The 17126-nt window shown below is 40.3% G+C and overlaps 1 protein-coding gene across 1 annotated transcript in view; it reads left to right on the top strand.

The window, feature by feature from the left end:
* The window catches only part of ST8SIA4 (ST8 alpha-N-acetyl-neuraminide alpha-2,8-sialyltransferase 4), a 90976-nt gene continuing 88599 nt past the window's right edge, over positions 14750 to 17126 (top strand). Inside the window, 1 exon segment of the mRNA NM_001037322.1 lies at positions 14750 to 15151. Coding sequence (NP_001032399.1) covers positions 15039 to 15151 — 113 coding nt within the window. The 5' untranslated portion in view covers positions 14750 to 15038.

Below are 17126 nucleotides of genomic sequence, written 5' to 3'. Positions count from 1 at the left end.
ACTGATATTAGTCCAAAAACCACATGATAAGACCAAGATTTAGAATTGGCTCACTTGCTATATAGCAAACAAAGAAAATGCAATTGTGAATGGAAGTTGGGACATGGGTGCAAGCTATGGTCCAATTCCTAAGAATTTCACCAGTGGTGATCTGCAAAATTGGCCAAAGAGAATACCTTTGCAGGTGTGATAATATACCTGTTGGGGGCAGAGAGGAGTAAATGTGGAATTCATGGGACCCACTTGGACACTTCTGTTGTTCTTTTCTTCTGATGTAATTGTGAAGAGACACATGCAACAACCCTGTCCTAGGAAGATTATGATCACCAAGGGTTTGGAACTCTCATTAAGGGAGGTTTGGTTCAAACCACTGGGTAAGCCACCAGGACTTTGATAGGTGGGTGCCTGCTAAGAATGAGAGGAAGAGGGAAACAATGAGTAGAGGATATGGGCCTGTGATCAGCAGCAGTGTTGGGCTGTATTTGTTCAACGAACCACAATCTTCTGAGATTCCCCTCAGAAAGGGAGGTTCATGAGAATCATAGAAAAACTGCTTCTTGAACATGTATTGAGAAGTAAATATAGGACAGAGTCATAGATAAGGATGGGTAGAGGTGGGTATCCCTGAAAATAACTCCCTAACACGTCCTGCTGCAGAAAGGATAAATAATAGAAGACCTCTGCCCTCACTGCCACATTCCTGCCAAGACCACACTCCCAATGAACTGCTCCCAGCTAATGAATGATTATGGCAGAACTACTAATTCCTTCCAATGGGAAACTTCATTTTAAGTATTCTCCATATGCTTGATTGAAATGCTCATAGAATTGTATTAAAAGCTGACATTTATTTTCCTACACAGCCCTCCATCCTTCCTTCTTCTTTCACAGGGGTAACACTTGCATGGCAGTCTGATGAATCTCCCAGCCTCCTCCGGCTGCCTCCTATTATCCTCATAGTCCCTTCCTCCAGTACATCTTTGGCATGTCTAATCCTGTCTTGGCTTCTACTTCTCAAAGGAAATGAACTAACCCATATGTGATCCCTAAGAGAAGGGAAATGCTTGAGGTGAGCCTCATGTTCACACAGGTTTCTAAATGCATGCTGCTTTCTGGATTAAAATGCAGGAATTTAAAAGCCCAACAGAATACAGTCTGCTGTAACACAACATTGAAAACTCTCAAAACAAAGTCATGAAAGAGTATGTACTGCATAAGTCCATCCCTATGGGGCTCAAAAATAAGATAAACTTATGTACGGTGAGATAAATCGTAAAGAATCATCGATCATGGGAGATGGAGAGAGGAATGAAGACAATTTCCAGGATGAAGGAAATGTTCTATGCTATGGTCAGAGTGATAGGTACTGCTTAGAGACTTTACCAAACTCTTCCAATTCCAACCTTCATATAGTACATCTCACTGAATGTCATTATTATGATATATTTGTTGATAGTGAAATTAAAATGAGTGTTGGCAAAGCCCACAGTGGACCATGAGAAAGAATAGCTAACTCATTCTTATGCCTCTGTGAACACGTCAGGGTTTTCTTTTTCTTTTTCCTTTTTTTTTTTTTTTTTTTTTTTCAGCTGCACTTGCAGCATATGGAAGATTCCAGGCCAGGGATTGACTCTGAGCCTCAACTGTGACCTATGCCACAGCTGAGGCAAGGCCAGATCTTTAACCCACTGAGCCAGGCCAGGGATCGAACCCAGGCCACTGCACAGACAACAATGGATCCTTAACCCATTGCACCACAGAGGGAAATCCTGAACACCTCAGTACTTATAGCTAATTGCTCCTTTGTTTAAGTCTTTCTGCCTTGATAACTATTTGGGGTTGTTCTTTTGCTATTCCAGGGTTTTGAAGTCTATCTTTCAATGATAAACATTATTAATCTAGTAAGGTAATATAATAATAAATGGAAAACCTTCTCCAAGTTTAAGATTTAGGAATATGTGTATATCATGTTAGTTCTGGAATTACAGGATAGCTACATAGCTGTGAATACATAAATGGAACCTGAACAGAATAAGAATGCTAAATGATAAAGATACCATTCAGAAAGGGTCAAAATTAAACCAGAAACACTATAGAAAAGAAACTTGAAGATTCAAGTTAGCCAAGCATAGTCTTATGAAAAGAGAGCTTTGGCTATCAGCCTTCGGACACATTTAGCCCACTGGCAAAACCCTCCCTATGTTGAGATGAGTGAAACAAGTTATTAGCTTCAAGGCCTTAATAATGGAGCACTTGTGGAGTGGTGACAAAAATTAAACATCAGAGTCAGTAAATTTGGTGTTAAGATGTTGGATCATGGAAAATTTACCATGGCAGAATTGCCATTTTGTGAGGGTTGGTAATATTTGGACTAGCTAACCTTTCTTTTCTAACAGTATAATTCTCATTGCTTGCGTGTTTTTATTTTCCGTGATTTTTACAGAAAAAAAATATTGTTGACATTTATTCTGTCCTTAAATCACCTGTCCCTTCGGACACTACCGACTTTTTCTGCTTGGATTTCTATCCACAACAGATACTCTATCTGCCCAGTGTGGATTTATCTCCAGAGTATTTCTCTCTTAATGGTTCATCTATTATATCTTGTGTAACATACTAGTGACACCTTCCAATGGTATATCTTACTTTTGCTGCTAAATTTTAACTCTCTTCCTAGTCAGGAATTTACCTGGCCTCCTTATGGAGACATGGCATGCAGGGCCTTATAGTACTATATCTCACTGATTTGGGTCTTGGCTACAATACAAGCTATAGCCAAAGGACTGTGAGGGAACATAATGTACAGAAATATCTGAAAAGGAACTTGAGGAGGCAGCAAGAGTTCCTGCCAGCTGTCTTTCCGGATGTCCCAAATAGGGCCAGCTCTCTGAGGCTGGAATCTGGAATGAGAAGACATATGGAGCAGAGCCACAGAAGCTGATCAAAGGCCAGTGACATCTATCATGAACAAGAAATAAATGTGTGCTATTGTTAAGCCACTGTGATTGGGGGGGGGTCATTTGTTATTAATAAAGCTAATAAGATTAATATGCTCATTAATAAATAAACAAAATGAAATATTTTAACAGCAAATTTGAATCCATTTTAGCTGATGTATCAAATAAGAGGGAAGAAAACATGGCTTAAACAAAAATAAATATTACTTTAAAATTACATTAATACAAATAATTTTTTTAAAATTTACATATGGAAGTAGCTGCAATCCAGAATTACCTTCAGAATACTTTGTCTTTGGTTATAATAATTTAAGGTTAAGTAACTAGTCTTCTCATCACTTAATGATCACTTCTGAGTATTTGAGGAGAGATCTCTCCTTCTCCAACAAGCCCTCACAAGTGAAGGCTGTTCTTCTTTGATGTGACATAGGAACCATGCCCAGTGATACAAAAGATATCCTTTTTGGATCTCCATTACATATACAAGATCTCTCTTCATCTCCTTGAAGATTATGCCCTCAGTAGTATCCTCTTCTACAAACCGTCATGCTGTCATCTGCAAACCACCTTTGTACTCCCAGTAACTAAAGGCCTGCTCAACTCAATTAATCTTGCTGTCATTCTTGGTGCTTTCAAATAATCACATAGATGATCCATTCAAAATCCTAGTCTTTCTTTGCAGTTTTTTCCTCATCTGTAGCAAAATTTGGTTTACTGCCATTTAATTTTCCAATAGTCTCCCGTTTCCGTAGAAATTCTCTATCTTGTGTGGCCATTAACTTATTTTCCCCTGAAATCCTAGTTGCAAGTATCTCACTCTAAATATGACCTCTCACCTTTTCAGCTTTTTTCTATAGTCCCTTAAATTTATTTAATTATATTGAAATTTCATCCCATTAGGTGTAGATTTTATCTTTATGCCTCTGTGCCCTTCTGTTTTGACTCTCCTTTTTCCTATGCTAGATTTGATGGCCCTTTCAACTCTTGTTAAGCACCATCACCTTTCTCCCTCTGCCACACTCGTCAGGCAGAACCTCAACCTTGATGACCTCAAGCACATACATTCCATGTCTGAAACCTGTGTAATTCAACTCAAGTGGAAATAGCCATATAACCATACTGACAGGTCTACTTAAATTCATGAGCTCAGGTCGCAAATAGAGAAGTAGCATGGCCTAAAGATAATACAACAGATCCTAAATACATTTATTTTCACAGGCTTTGGTAAATATGTCAGAAATTTTCTTTCCTCAAATGCCTTCTGAAATGGTATCTTCTATTTCACTTAATATACTACGCACAATATAATGGCTCCCATTGTATACTTTATTTTCTGACATTTCTACCTAGCCATTGTCTACTTCCTAACCTTTGGATTTGCTATTCTCTTATCCTATAATGTTCTTATCCAGTTCTTTGTATTGCAATATCCTTCATATTCTGCAAGCCTCACTTCAAATGTCATCTCCTCAGAGAGCTCATCCCTGACCATCTTATTCAAAGACGAATTCCTTTATTACACTTTGCTACATTGCCCTGTCAACTCCTTCACAACTAATCACAGTACATAATTATTCAATAAATACTTTGACTAATGAATAAATAAATGAATAACCATATATAAATCACTTGATAATAGTTTAATTCATTTTTTAAATCTGTAAAGTGAGAACCTAAAAGTACGTGGCTTACGAAGTCTCCTGTAGTCATCCCTTTAACCCCTTAATTGTAAGGTGTGAATAACTGTATCATGGGATTAAGTGGGTAATTGAATCATCTCCTAGTTTGACATGTGTTTTTGTGCCGGTTCTACTGATTGTCACTAGAGAAATTATATATAAGGCTAGTTTTAATGCTTCCTGTAGGTGACTTCACCTTAAAGGGGATCTCAACATCTGTAGACAAGAATCATCAACTTCCCGAACACCTCTGCTCCCCTCAACAGAGATATGACAGGTGTCCTTAATACCAAGGACACACATTCAAAATCTTCATAGGTTTTAGGATAGCCTCCACAGGAATTTTACACATCATAAATGTTATAATCATAATCCGCTCCTCTTGAGGATTCCCTGTAAATTTACTCTTCAAAAAGATTATGAGGATAAATCCAGTCTACTTTCTTCTTTATATTTCTAACACGTGGTCAAAAGGAAAATAGTTTTACATTTGGGTCATACAAGAGGTGTAAAATCTCCAGATATTTTTGTTCTTCTCAGTAGAATTTTAAAACACATTTAAATTTTTTTCTAATGGAGTTCCTGTCGTGGCGCAGTGGTTAACGAATCCGACTAGGAACCATGAGGTCGCGGGTTCGGTCCCTGCCCTTGCTCAGTGGGTTAACGATCCGGCGTTGCCAGGAGCTGTGGTGTAGGTTGCAGACGCGGCTCGGATCCCGCGTTGCTGTGGCTCTGGTGTAGGCCGGTGGCTACAGCTCCGATTCAACCCCTAGCCTGGGAACCTCCATATGCCGCGGAAGCGGCCCAAGAGATAGCAACAACAACAACAAAAGACAAAAATAAATAAATAAATAAATAATTTTTTTCTAATGAGAAGATCACAATTATAACTAAAATAAACTCTCGCAGTTTACATAAGCTGTGTATTTGTGAGCCTGTGGCTAGCCATAATACCATAATGATATCCACAGTTCTTTACATAAAGCTTTCTTGTGGAATGTAGGGGAATATGATTATGGTAATGCATAAGACCAGATCATTATTCATATTATGGGGCACATGTCATATGTGAATTAGACTCATTATTTTTCCTTTATTCCCAGAGGATCTCTCTATTGATTCATTCTCCTAGAGCAACTTTCTCCTGCTCACAGATTAGGCATATCTGATTTGGAATCCAAAATCTTAGTTCATAAGGGTTTTATTTAGTTATTTGATCAACTATTCACTTTACAACAGCTGATATTATCTAAATTTCAATATATTCGGTAAATCATGAAGTGTATATCTTTTAATAAAATTTTTACTTGAAGTATTGCAAACTCAAATGGCAAAGGCCAAGAAGTTCAAGCTTAAGGGAATAAAAAAAAAATCCTAGAATAAACACAAATTAGAGAGAGAGATGAAACAGCTGCTACTTAACTCACTTAACTGTTACTATCAGAGTAGGTGGACTTGGTATTAACAGGTTTTATATTTTTGAAATGAAATTTGAAATATTGAAAACTAATTGTGTATGTGTGTGTGTTGTGTTTATTTCAGTCCATTTTGCAAGAAAACAAAAGTCTTCTACAGGCTACACACATCACCCAGTTTGCCACTTAGTAACAACTTCAAGATTATTTTTCTTTAAAACCTTCAAATAAGAAACATTAAAAATAAAAATAATTTTAAATGTCTGCTTCACAAATTTAATTTACAAAGAACTGTCCCATGTTGTAATATGTACATCAAAGCAATATTTTCCATAGATGTTTGTTGTCTACTACTATAACTATAAAAGCAATTACATAGGAGTTCCCTGGTATGTTCCCTGGTTAAGGATCCAGCATTTTCAAAACTGGCTCAGGTCATTCACAGCTATGACACAGGTTTTATCCCTGGCCTGGGAACTTCAGCATGCCATGGGCATGGCCAAGAAAAAAATCAATTACATAAATAAAGTTATTTAGAAAGAGATAGACTTATGCAAATGATTTTTTAGCCTTGAATAATATTTACTACTATCTCTCCTTTGCTTTTATGGTGATGGATTGAAAATAATATAAAAGGAAGGAAAGTTACATTAAAAAAAGATATCAAGTGGGTGATTAGATTGGGCAATCAATGTAAGAAAATAAATAGAGTCAAAAGAAATTGGTTAAATTATATACGAGAGATTTTTAGAAGGTACACAAAGATTAAGGAAATCACAGCCCCAAACAAATTCCCTAGAGAGTGATACACAAAATTGTCTGTTAAGTGACCACTACACAATAGCTGAGCAGTTTGGAGTAATACTTAGCCTGGTGGTTATTCTCTTCCTCCTAGATAGTTTTGCCCTTCACCATTAAGCACAGAAAAACAGCAAAAGGAGAACACAAAAATATTACTAGATAGTAAGGTAGGGCATCTAGGACTTGCCAAAACATGTACGGGATAGTATGACTGTTTTAACATTGCAGGGATCTGTGCAGTAGGAAATAAAACAGCAAGACCTAGGTCCATAGAACTAGAAGATATAAGAGTTTATAAACAATTAAAATGTGGACTATGAGGAATTGAAGTGCTTATTCCAAATTGAGGCATATTTGACTAGCAGTAGTTAAAAGATGTCAGAAACATTTCAACTGGATATCACAAATTAAAAGATATTTGACTAAAAGTACATAAGGATTGTCTCTTCTAAGGACATTTATATTTACATAGAGATAAGTATTAAATGCAAAGGATAATGTAAGTGATGTAGGTTAGTTAAATAACAGGGAAGAATTGAGAATGGCAATGATGGGATTTGTCCTGTTGTTCCTGAAATTATATTAGATTCATGATGGTATCTTGTACCTAAATCAAAATCACCCTTCTGCTATAAGCTTACTATATTTGGTTATTATGGATGAAGAAAAAAAAATAAAAGTAACAGAAGGACAATGAATATACAATACAGAAAAAAAAAATCTGTGAAGCTTTTATGAATTTTAACATGGGCAAAATGAATTAATTTAGAACCCATCTTTTTTTAACTGCATTGCAATCTAGGTATTTTATTTTTATTTTGTATTTTATTTTTGTTTTTTAGGACAGCACCCGTGGCATATGGAAGTTCCCAGGCTAGAGGTCCAATTGGAACTGTAGCTTCCAGCCTACACCACAGCCACAGCAACATGGGATCTGAGCTGCCTCTGCCACCTATACCACAGCTCATGGCAACGCCAAATGAGTGAGGCCAGGTATTGAAGCCATGTTCTCATGGATGCTAGTCGGATTCATTTCTTCTGCACCACAATGGGAACTCCTAATTTAGAATACATTTTTAAAAACTAGATAATTTGTCTGAAACAAATAAAGATATTGAATTGTCTAGTGGTGAATAGATGAATTTTCTCATTAATACGATTCTTGTTTTTCTTGATCATTGATTCACAGGTTAAAAGACTTTGTGTGAATGATTCTAACTATATTGCAAAGGTCATTAACAAGAACTTAAGTCAGCTTATCTGTGATGGTTAATTTTATGTGCCAACCTGATTAGGTCATGACACCCATAGAGTTGATCAAACACCAGTCTAGATGTTGCTGCGAAAGTATTTTTTTTAATAAGAGTAACATTTAAATCAATTAACTATGGGTAAAGCAAATTACCCTCCATACTGTGAGGAAGGCTTATTCAGTAAGCTGAAGACCTTAAGGAAAAACAGACTGATCTCCCCCCAAGGAAGAGGGAAGGCAGCCTCAGACATGAGCTGCAATGTCAATTCTTCCCTTTTCCTGAGTCTCCAGCCTGCCAGCTTATCCAACAGAGTTGGAAATTGCCTGCCTCCACAATCGTGTGATTAATTTGTTAAATCTTATTATCTCTGTATACACACATATTCTATTGGTTCTTTTTCTCTGGAGATTCCTGACTACTACACCAGCATTCCCATTATCAAAATATCATGAGTACTAACAAGGAACAATTGGAATTCAAAATGAAAAAAAAATTATATTAGCATTCAAAAAAAGAAGTACTGGGGTTCCTGCTGTGGCTCAGCAGGTTAAGAATCCAACTGCAGTGGTTTGGGTCACTGTGGAGGTGTGGGTTCAATCCCTAGCCCACCACAGTGGGTTAAAGGATTCTCCGTTGCTTTAGCTGTGGTGTAGGTCACAGTTGTGGCTCATATTCAGTCCCTGACCTGAGAACTTTCATATGCCATGGGTGTGATATAAAACATTTTTTTTATAAAAAGAAGTACTTAGGTATGTATCTAAGTTTGTACAAGATCTATAAGAGGAAAACTACCAAATTCTGATGAAAGAAATTACAAAAGAATTAAATAAATGAAGACATGATCCATGTTTACAGGTAGGAAAAGTCAGTATTGTCAAGATGTCAATTCTTCCCAATTTTCTACAGATTCAAAATCAAAGCAAGTTATTCCAAGGATATTGACAAACTGATTCTAAAGTTTATATGAAGAGAAAGAAAACCCAAAATAGCCAAAACAATATTGATGGAGAACAAAGTTGAGGAGTGACACTCTCAGACTTCAAGACTTACAATGAAATTGTAATAATTAAGACAATGTGACATTGGTGAAAGAATAGACAAACAGATCAATAGAAGAAATAAAGTACCAAGAAATAGACCCATACAAATGTAGTCAACTGATCTTTGACTAGGAAGTAAAGCAACAAAATTCTGAAAAGATAGTTATTTCACTAAATTTTAAAACAAGTAGATATCCACATGCAAAAATATAATATATATATATAATATATATGTGCACATACCTTATGTATGCTCTTCACAAAAAGTAACTTAAGTAGATAATATACCTAGATGTAACTATAAAACTCCTAGAAGATAACACATGAGAAAATCTTAATGACCTTGGGTTTGATGATGACTTTTTAGATAAACAGCATCAAAGGCATGATCAATGTAGGAAACAGTTGGACCTGACTTAATCAAAATTTAAAACTGCTCTGTAAAGGTCAAGAGAATGAGAAGAAAAGCCTTGAACTGGAAGAAAATATTTGCAAAAGAATTATGTGATAATGGATTGTTATCTAAAATATACAAAGACTCTTAAACCCAGCAACTAGAAAATGATTTTAAAAAGGACAAAAGATCTGAACAGATATCTCACAAAAGAAGATACGCAAATGACAGATAAGCATCTTGTATGTCACTGAAGAAATGCAAATTAAAACACTGAGATACCAGTATGAACCAAAATTCAAAACACTGAAAACACTAAATGCTAGCAAGGATGTGGAGCCTCAGGAACTTTCATTCTTTGCTGGTGGGATGGAAACTAGTACAGCTACTTGGAAGTCACTTCAGATTTCTCAGAAAGCTAACCCTAGTTTTACCATCAATCTTACCAGCAACAGAGCTTCTTGGTACTTATCCAGGTGTTGAAAACATGTCCACTCACTAACGCAAAAACCTACACGTTTATAGCAGCTTCATGATTGCCAAAACTCGGATGCAACTAAGATGCTGGATTTCAGATAAATAAAGTATGGTATATCCAGATAATGGAATATCATTCAGTGTTAAAGGAAATGAGCTTTCATGCCATGAAACAAAATGGGAGAATCTTTAAAGTATATTACTAAGTAAAAGGCCAATATGAAAGGGCTACATATTGTATTATTCCAACTCTATGACTTCTGGGAAAAGCAATCCTATAGAAACAGTAAAAATATCAGTGGCTGCCTGGCACTAGCTGGGGTTAGAAAGGCTAAATAGCTAGAGCACAGAGGATTTTTAAGGCAGTGAAACTACTCTGTATGATACTATAATGTTGGATATTTATACCACCATTATAGTGGTGGACCTTATTGTCTGTCAAAGCACATAGACTGTTCAACACCAAGAGTGATCCCTGATATAAACTATAGACTGTGGATGACAATAATGTGGTAGTGTAGTTTCATTGACTTTAACATATATACTACTCTGGTGTGGGACTCTGGTAGTCAGGGGGCTGTGAACATTTGAGGGTGAGGGTATACCTGTCTGACCCAACCTGTCTCCATCTGTCAGCTGCATGTTAGGTCCACAGTCCTACCCACCGCCCATGCCTCATGACTGAACTTTAATCTACTCATAAGCAATGCATCCAAGCCAGATGGATTCCCCATCCACTTTACCCTTGCCTTCATCTGATATGAAAACTGGAAGAATGCCTTTTGCTAATGCAGGTGCTTAATGGTCATGAGACCTTCGGGGACAGAAAACCCCCTGGTTCTAGCTGCTTCAGATGTGTTCCTCACTTGGTTTTCAGATTTTATTTTTAGCTTTGGCCTCTTTAAATCCCCCTGTACCCTCCGTGGTGCCGAGTGCAGATGTGGATGCCCCTGGATCATCTGTGTGTGGGATCCTTCCTGCCTATATGTTAAGTACCCACAACAAACTTCATAATTGCATATTATGGAGTTGCCTGCTTTGTTTTTTTGGTCTCAAAGTTCCTTCTCAGTTCAGAGGATTTTATTCAATATCTCAACTTCCCAACTGGGTATATGGAAAGTCTATACTTTCTACTTAATATTGCTATAAAACCTAAAACTGCTCTAAAAAAATAGTCTATTAAAATATTATGGGTTATTAAAAGACCCACTATGAGACTGCAAGTATCTATTAATTTCTTTCTAGCTGAAGTTGATGGCACAGCCAGCAATTAAAACATGATTTACATTAAGTTAAAGGATAAAGTAGCATTTTAAAGCTAACTGCCATTACTTGCATTATTTATTCATAGGGTACTGTGTAATTGCAGATTTGTGCTGAATAAAGACAAATGTGTTCTCTTTATTGAAGAACTTACAGTCCAAAGATAGAATGGAAATTTAGGAACAACTTTAATTTTTCAGGATCATTAAAACAGGCATTCTAATGGAGGGGGTTAAGTTCAAAAGACTCTTCCATGGATAAGACTTTTTACCCAACATTTATATTTATAGTTCTTATACCTTATAGCATATTACGAAAAACCAGACTGTCCTCAATTTTGGCCTTAGTGTTGGCCTATATGTTTATTTTAACTTGGCAAGTTGTTTTGGATACATATTTCATGAATCTAATAATATCAAACAAATGATATTAAGTTACACTCTAAATGCTGAATTGTTCAAATATGGAGAGGGGAATTTCTTGAGCTTCACTGAACCATTATCATTCAGAAGTGTTCACCTCAATCTAAAAAGTACTATGCTTAACAAATTCCAAAACAGCAGCATTACACACTTGAGAGTTCAGACATTTGTCTTATGTGTTGCCATGACTGGTTCTTGGTATGCTTTAGTTTTGCTGTCCGTGGGTTTGTTTTGTCTTGTTTGGGCCAGGTGAACGGTGTCCCCAAATTTAACCCGAGCTTAACACATGAATTAAAACCATTTTCCCCTTAAATTTTCATATTTCAACCTGCCCATTAGAGAAGAGAGTTTGGCATTGTGGAGCTTTAGATTATTATGATCACACTGAGGACTTATGTTCATACTCCCCCTTCCCACTTCCTGTTCCAACAGTACAGACTACTTCAGAATTCCCCAGAGCAGCAGCATTTTACTCCTCTCTGGAGTCACACCTACTCTTTCCTCTGCTTCCACCCTTCTACTCTCCCTCTGCCTGGTTTGCCCCTTAGTTTTGCAAACCCCAGTTTATTCTGTGCGCCGCTCCTAGGAAGCTCACCTTCATTGCTCCCAGATGTTTAAACAAGCTATCTGCTTCCAACCAGCAGCTCACCCAAATACAAGGTACATAGTTCAAATGGTGCTGTTAGTTCATGGTGCCATATTGCAATTTGTTTTTATTATTTATTTTTCATATCTGTCCACCTCTAAGTAAGTGATCTCCCTGTTTGGTCAGATGCTGTATTTTATTCATTTCTGTGTTCCCAAAGCCTTACATACTGGCCCGCAGTAATTGCTTAAAAAATGTTGGGTAAATTTAATTAGGTGATACATATTATTCAGTCATCATCAGTGAGTAGTGTTTATCTGAAATCCAGAATGTTTTTGTTTTCTGCTTAACAATAAAAAGTTAAGGGGGAGTTCCCTTTGTGGCTCAGCAGTTAATGAACCCGACTAGGATTCATGAGGATGCTGGTTCAATCCCTTGCCTCGCTCAGTGGGTTAAGGTTCTGGCGTTGCTGTGAGCTGTGGTGTAGGTTGTGACACAGCTTGGATCCTATGTTGCTGTTGCTGTGGCGTAGGACGGCAGCTACAGGTCAGATTTGACCCCTAGCCTAGGAACCTCCATATGCTGTGGGTGCAGCCCTAAAAAGACAAAAGACAAAAATAAAAAAAAATAAAATAAAAAGTTAACCTAGAGAAGTTAGCATACTAACCATGTACTGCCCACCCCCTCCGCATCCCAGTCCCTTTTAACATAAATAAGAAGCTGTTTTATTCTCGGAGTTTCTGCCTGTTGAGAAGTCTGTGTGATAGATATGCATTAATGCAGGCAGGATTTGCCTAGATATCAATAAACTCGAAAGGCTCCCGGTGGGCCACTTGTAGTGTCAATAAAGGTTCATAATTACTTGCTCCTTTGAGCATTTTAAACCCAACCTCCTATTTGCTCCACTGCGAATAGGAGGCTGGAGACCAGAGAGGTTCTTCACTTTCTAAATCTTAGGGGAAGAATGGCAAATATTGCCAGGCATCTTGGGTTTTTAAGGAGAGGATTTGGCTATTATCCTTGTTATTTTAAGCTGTCAAAGGACTAGAAACTCAGAATAACCACCTTTTTCTCCCTCCAGCAGAGAGTTGATAGGGAGCCTCACCCTTACATTACTGGCTCAGGGAGGTGTAAACCTCAGGGGTCCACAGCTGCAGACACTGCTCAACCTGAAGGAACAAGTGATGTAATTTAGAGAATCTCTGTGAGGAAGGGGGAGGCAGAGAACTTGGGACCTGCTCAAATTGATGGGGGAAACTCCTGGCTTCCAGGCATTATTTCTCCTGAGCGGTGCCTCCATCAGCTCAGAGGTAAAAGTCAAACCAGGACTGGTACAACCCAGTGCAGCAAGCACTCTGGGTGAGGAGAGTGAGGACCATAGACATGGAGAGGTATTCTGATCAAGACTCTAAGACTGGGAAAGTGTCCCTCCCATTAAATACAGTAGAGGTAAAAAATAAAAACCAACCAACTAAGCAAACAGAAACAGGAGAGGGAAGAAGAGAGTGAGAATCAGATTAAAGACACATTGAGACTTTGTAGAACAGCTTGCTCCTCCTTCTTTCCTTCTTTCTTCCCTCCCTCCTTCCTTCCTGAGTATAGGTGTACTTGGGTTTAAAAACATGGTCCTGCTTTTCTCAGAATCCTCTCTCTCTTCAGTGAAGTTTAAGTAGGGTTGGAGTTTCCTTGACTCCTGAGTGAGGAGTTTCCAAATGGCAATGAATGAGAGTCACATAAATATCCACAAAGTTCCTAATGACACCTCTGTTATCACTTGTTTCCTGCAAGATTCTGAGTCGGGTGGTCATCCACCACCCACACCGAGTGGGCGATCGACTAATCCGCTCATGTGTGTATTTGTACTTTCCAGATTAAGCTGTGCACGGAATATAAAACGTTCTCCAACTCCTCCCCCCTCCCTCCCCCATTCATTCTACTTGGGAGGGCGCGCATTTGCGTGTGTGCACGCGCCTGTTTGTGCGAGTGTGTGTATATTTAGCAAAGACGCGTGGAAGAAGCTACACCTCTTGCTACCCACTCCAAGCTCTATCTGAGCAGGACGCGTCTCTGATCTGTCACCAGCAGAGGTATCCTCTCCACGCTGGTGCGGACGGACTATCTCGGTGCTTCCTTGTGCACAGAGCTAACGCTTTGGTGTCCCGAGAGAGCGACCTGACTTCCTCCTACTGCTCTTCCCACGGTATGCGAGTCCTGATGCGTGCGAGTGTGTGTGTGTGTATACACACGACTGTGAGCTTGTGAGCTTCCTCTCCCAGCACAGTGCAGACAGCGCCAGCGACGTTACTCTCCTAGCAGCAGCCAGCAACGCAAGGCAGCAGCAGCCTCCGCCCCCTCAGTCCCGTGATTGGCTGGTTTTGCTCATCATTTCCCTGCTAGAAAAAGGGAAGGGCCAGTGACGCCCCCGAACCCAGCTGCAGAAGCGGCCGCCACCTCCCATGCACAAGGTGTCTCTTCGGAAAAGAAACCTGAGCCCCAGGGAGGCGGCGCGGAGCGACCGGGGCAGGGCTGGCGGGAACCGCGAGGGAGTGCGCTGGGCACTGCTCGAGGACCAGCGGGAGCTCGGCTGGGCTGCAGAGGACCCTCGAGACCTGCCCCTGAGATCCCGGCTCCACGCTCTCCTCGCGTTTTACAGATTCCCCTTCCCCGTGACTACATCTCCCCAAAACGGAGCCTTTATATGAAGAGAAGGTGAGGGAGCTGGGGCAACCAGGACTTTCCCGGGCACCCAAGATGCGCTCCATTAGGAAGAGGTGGACGATCTGCACGATAAGTCTGCTCCTGATCTTTTATAAGACAAAAGAAATAGCAAGAACTGAGGAGCACCAGGAGACGCAACTCATCGGGTAAATGCAAAGCTTCATTTTAGGATATGTCAAAAAGTCAAGCCATAAATGAAATGTGAATATAGACGATAGAGTGAGGGTTGGGGTATTATGTGCGTTGGGGTCAGCTTCTGAATGTTTAGTCTCATGAATTAAATAACAAAGGCTGTGGTTGAGGTGTGTATGCTCTCTACGTGGGTTCCCAGTATGAGTTCAACTTGCCCTGTGCGGCGATAGTGACGGTTGTATTGGTGCTGCCAGGGCTCATAAGCCCAAGTCATTGCAGAAGTGTCAACAAAGAACGGGTGTCCTTGCCCTTTTAATCCCAAGGCAAAACTCAATCGAGATGTCTTTATTCACCATCTGATTGTCCTTCCTTCTTTCCTGCCCCATCACGGTAGGGAGATAACTAGAAAAAGCTGGCTTCCTGAAAGGCTGAAGTTAATTAAAGCCCAGAAAGCAGGAAATGTGTCTCTGTTTCTTTACAATTCTTTGGCGTTGGGTAGATCTGTGTATCATAATTCGAATTAGAAACTCCGACACAAGCAACCATACTTCCTTATTTGCTCTCCGTGGGTAAAACGCATGGGCGTCATGGTTACAGTTTTGGAAACTGGGAACTGTAGCTTCACACAGACTATATTTCTGCTCTTTCTTTAGTTTGTCTAGATGAGTTCAGACTCTTCCTCCACCTCAGTAAGTTCTCTAAATATCACACTTCCTTCCTCCCTCCCTTTGGCCTCTGTATCTTTGAAGTTTACCCAGGAGGTGGCTGTAACTCTGTGTTGCTTACATAGCTTGGAAGCGTTTTCTGAGGATGTGAACCCGGTTGTCAACTCTGTACAAAGTCCTGTTTCGGAAATCCTCCCTCATCCCGAGGCGTCCGCTATCGCCATCAGAAACTGCACGCTGGCAAAGATGACATTTATGAAAACGGGGATAGAACCCTTGCCATTGTGTTCTGGGGCGTGGGGGTGGGCAGAGGACTGCCAAAACGTGTGTGCGCGTACACACACACACACACACACACACAAACTTCAGGCACTCCATTTCTTAATATTCCTGCTCCTCCCTGAGTAATGAGAATTTAGGTGAGCAAGACTCTTAGCTCATCCTTACAGAAGAAATTGTTATTTTATAGATTAAGTTAAGACAATCGAAAGGGACTGGAAGAGAATGAAGAAGGTAATACGGTATGGGCTGGTTGATTGGTATGCATCAACAAATCTCTAAATGGTCTATTTTCGAGGGAAAATGCCAAACTGTATGAGGTCGTTAACACAGGGAGTGGGTGGGTTGAGAATTCAGCTTAGCTCGATTGTCAGAAAAGAAGGACTCTGGGTGGGGGAGTGGGCATACCCGGTAGATCTGTGCTTCCCAGGCAGACAAAGGGGTCTTTAGGAAGGTGGTGATCCGGCGCGTGGGGGAGAGGCGGAGGTTGGGGCGCGGGGGTCGAGGTTCTTTGTTCCCTTCTGGGCTAGTGGGCTCCTAAGATAAGCGCGAGCCAGGACAAAGCGGCCAAGCCTCGCCAGGACTCTTAGGTTCCGGCCCTTGGCTGGCAACCCTGGAGAGCGAGAGTGGGCGGGACGAGAGAGGCGAGAGGAGGCGCCACATGCGGCCGAGCTTCCCTAAACCGCTGGCCGGGAGGAGGAACGCACCCCCAGTCCTCCGGGGGAATTAACAGACTGGGATGCTCCCCATTTCCTGGGTAACAATTCTTCTGTGGCCTTTCCTGGACGCCAGCCGGCCGGTGGGCGCTGCCCCGGGCGTGGAGGAAGGAGGCGGGGCGCGGCAGCGATCGGGCTAGCCCGGCTAGGTTCCTCGCACCCTTTTCGGGCTGAACCAGCTTTTCCTTCTCTGAGATTGCGCGCGGCGGACGCGAGAGTTCATCAAACAGAAAGAGAGGTGCGCGAGGGGCTACCCCCTGCTCCGGAGAGGTGGCCCACAGGGTGGAAGAATGAGTGAGGAGACGGGGGAAGCCTTTATTGCAGGAATC

Source organism: Sus scrofa, chromosome 2 (genome assembly GCF_000003025.6).
Source record: "Sus scrofa isolate TJ Tabasco breed Duroc chromosome 2, Sscrofa11.1, whole genome shotgun sequence".
In the NCBI taxonomy this organism is placed as follows: domain Eukaryota; kingdom Metazoa; phylum Chordata; class Mammalia; order Artiodactyla; family Suidae; genus Sus; species Sus scrofa.
This window is presented reverse-complemented; position numbering and strand designations above follow the sequence as displayed.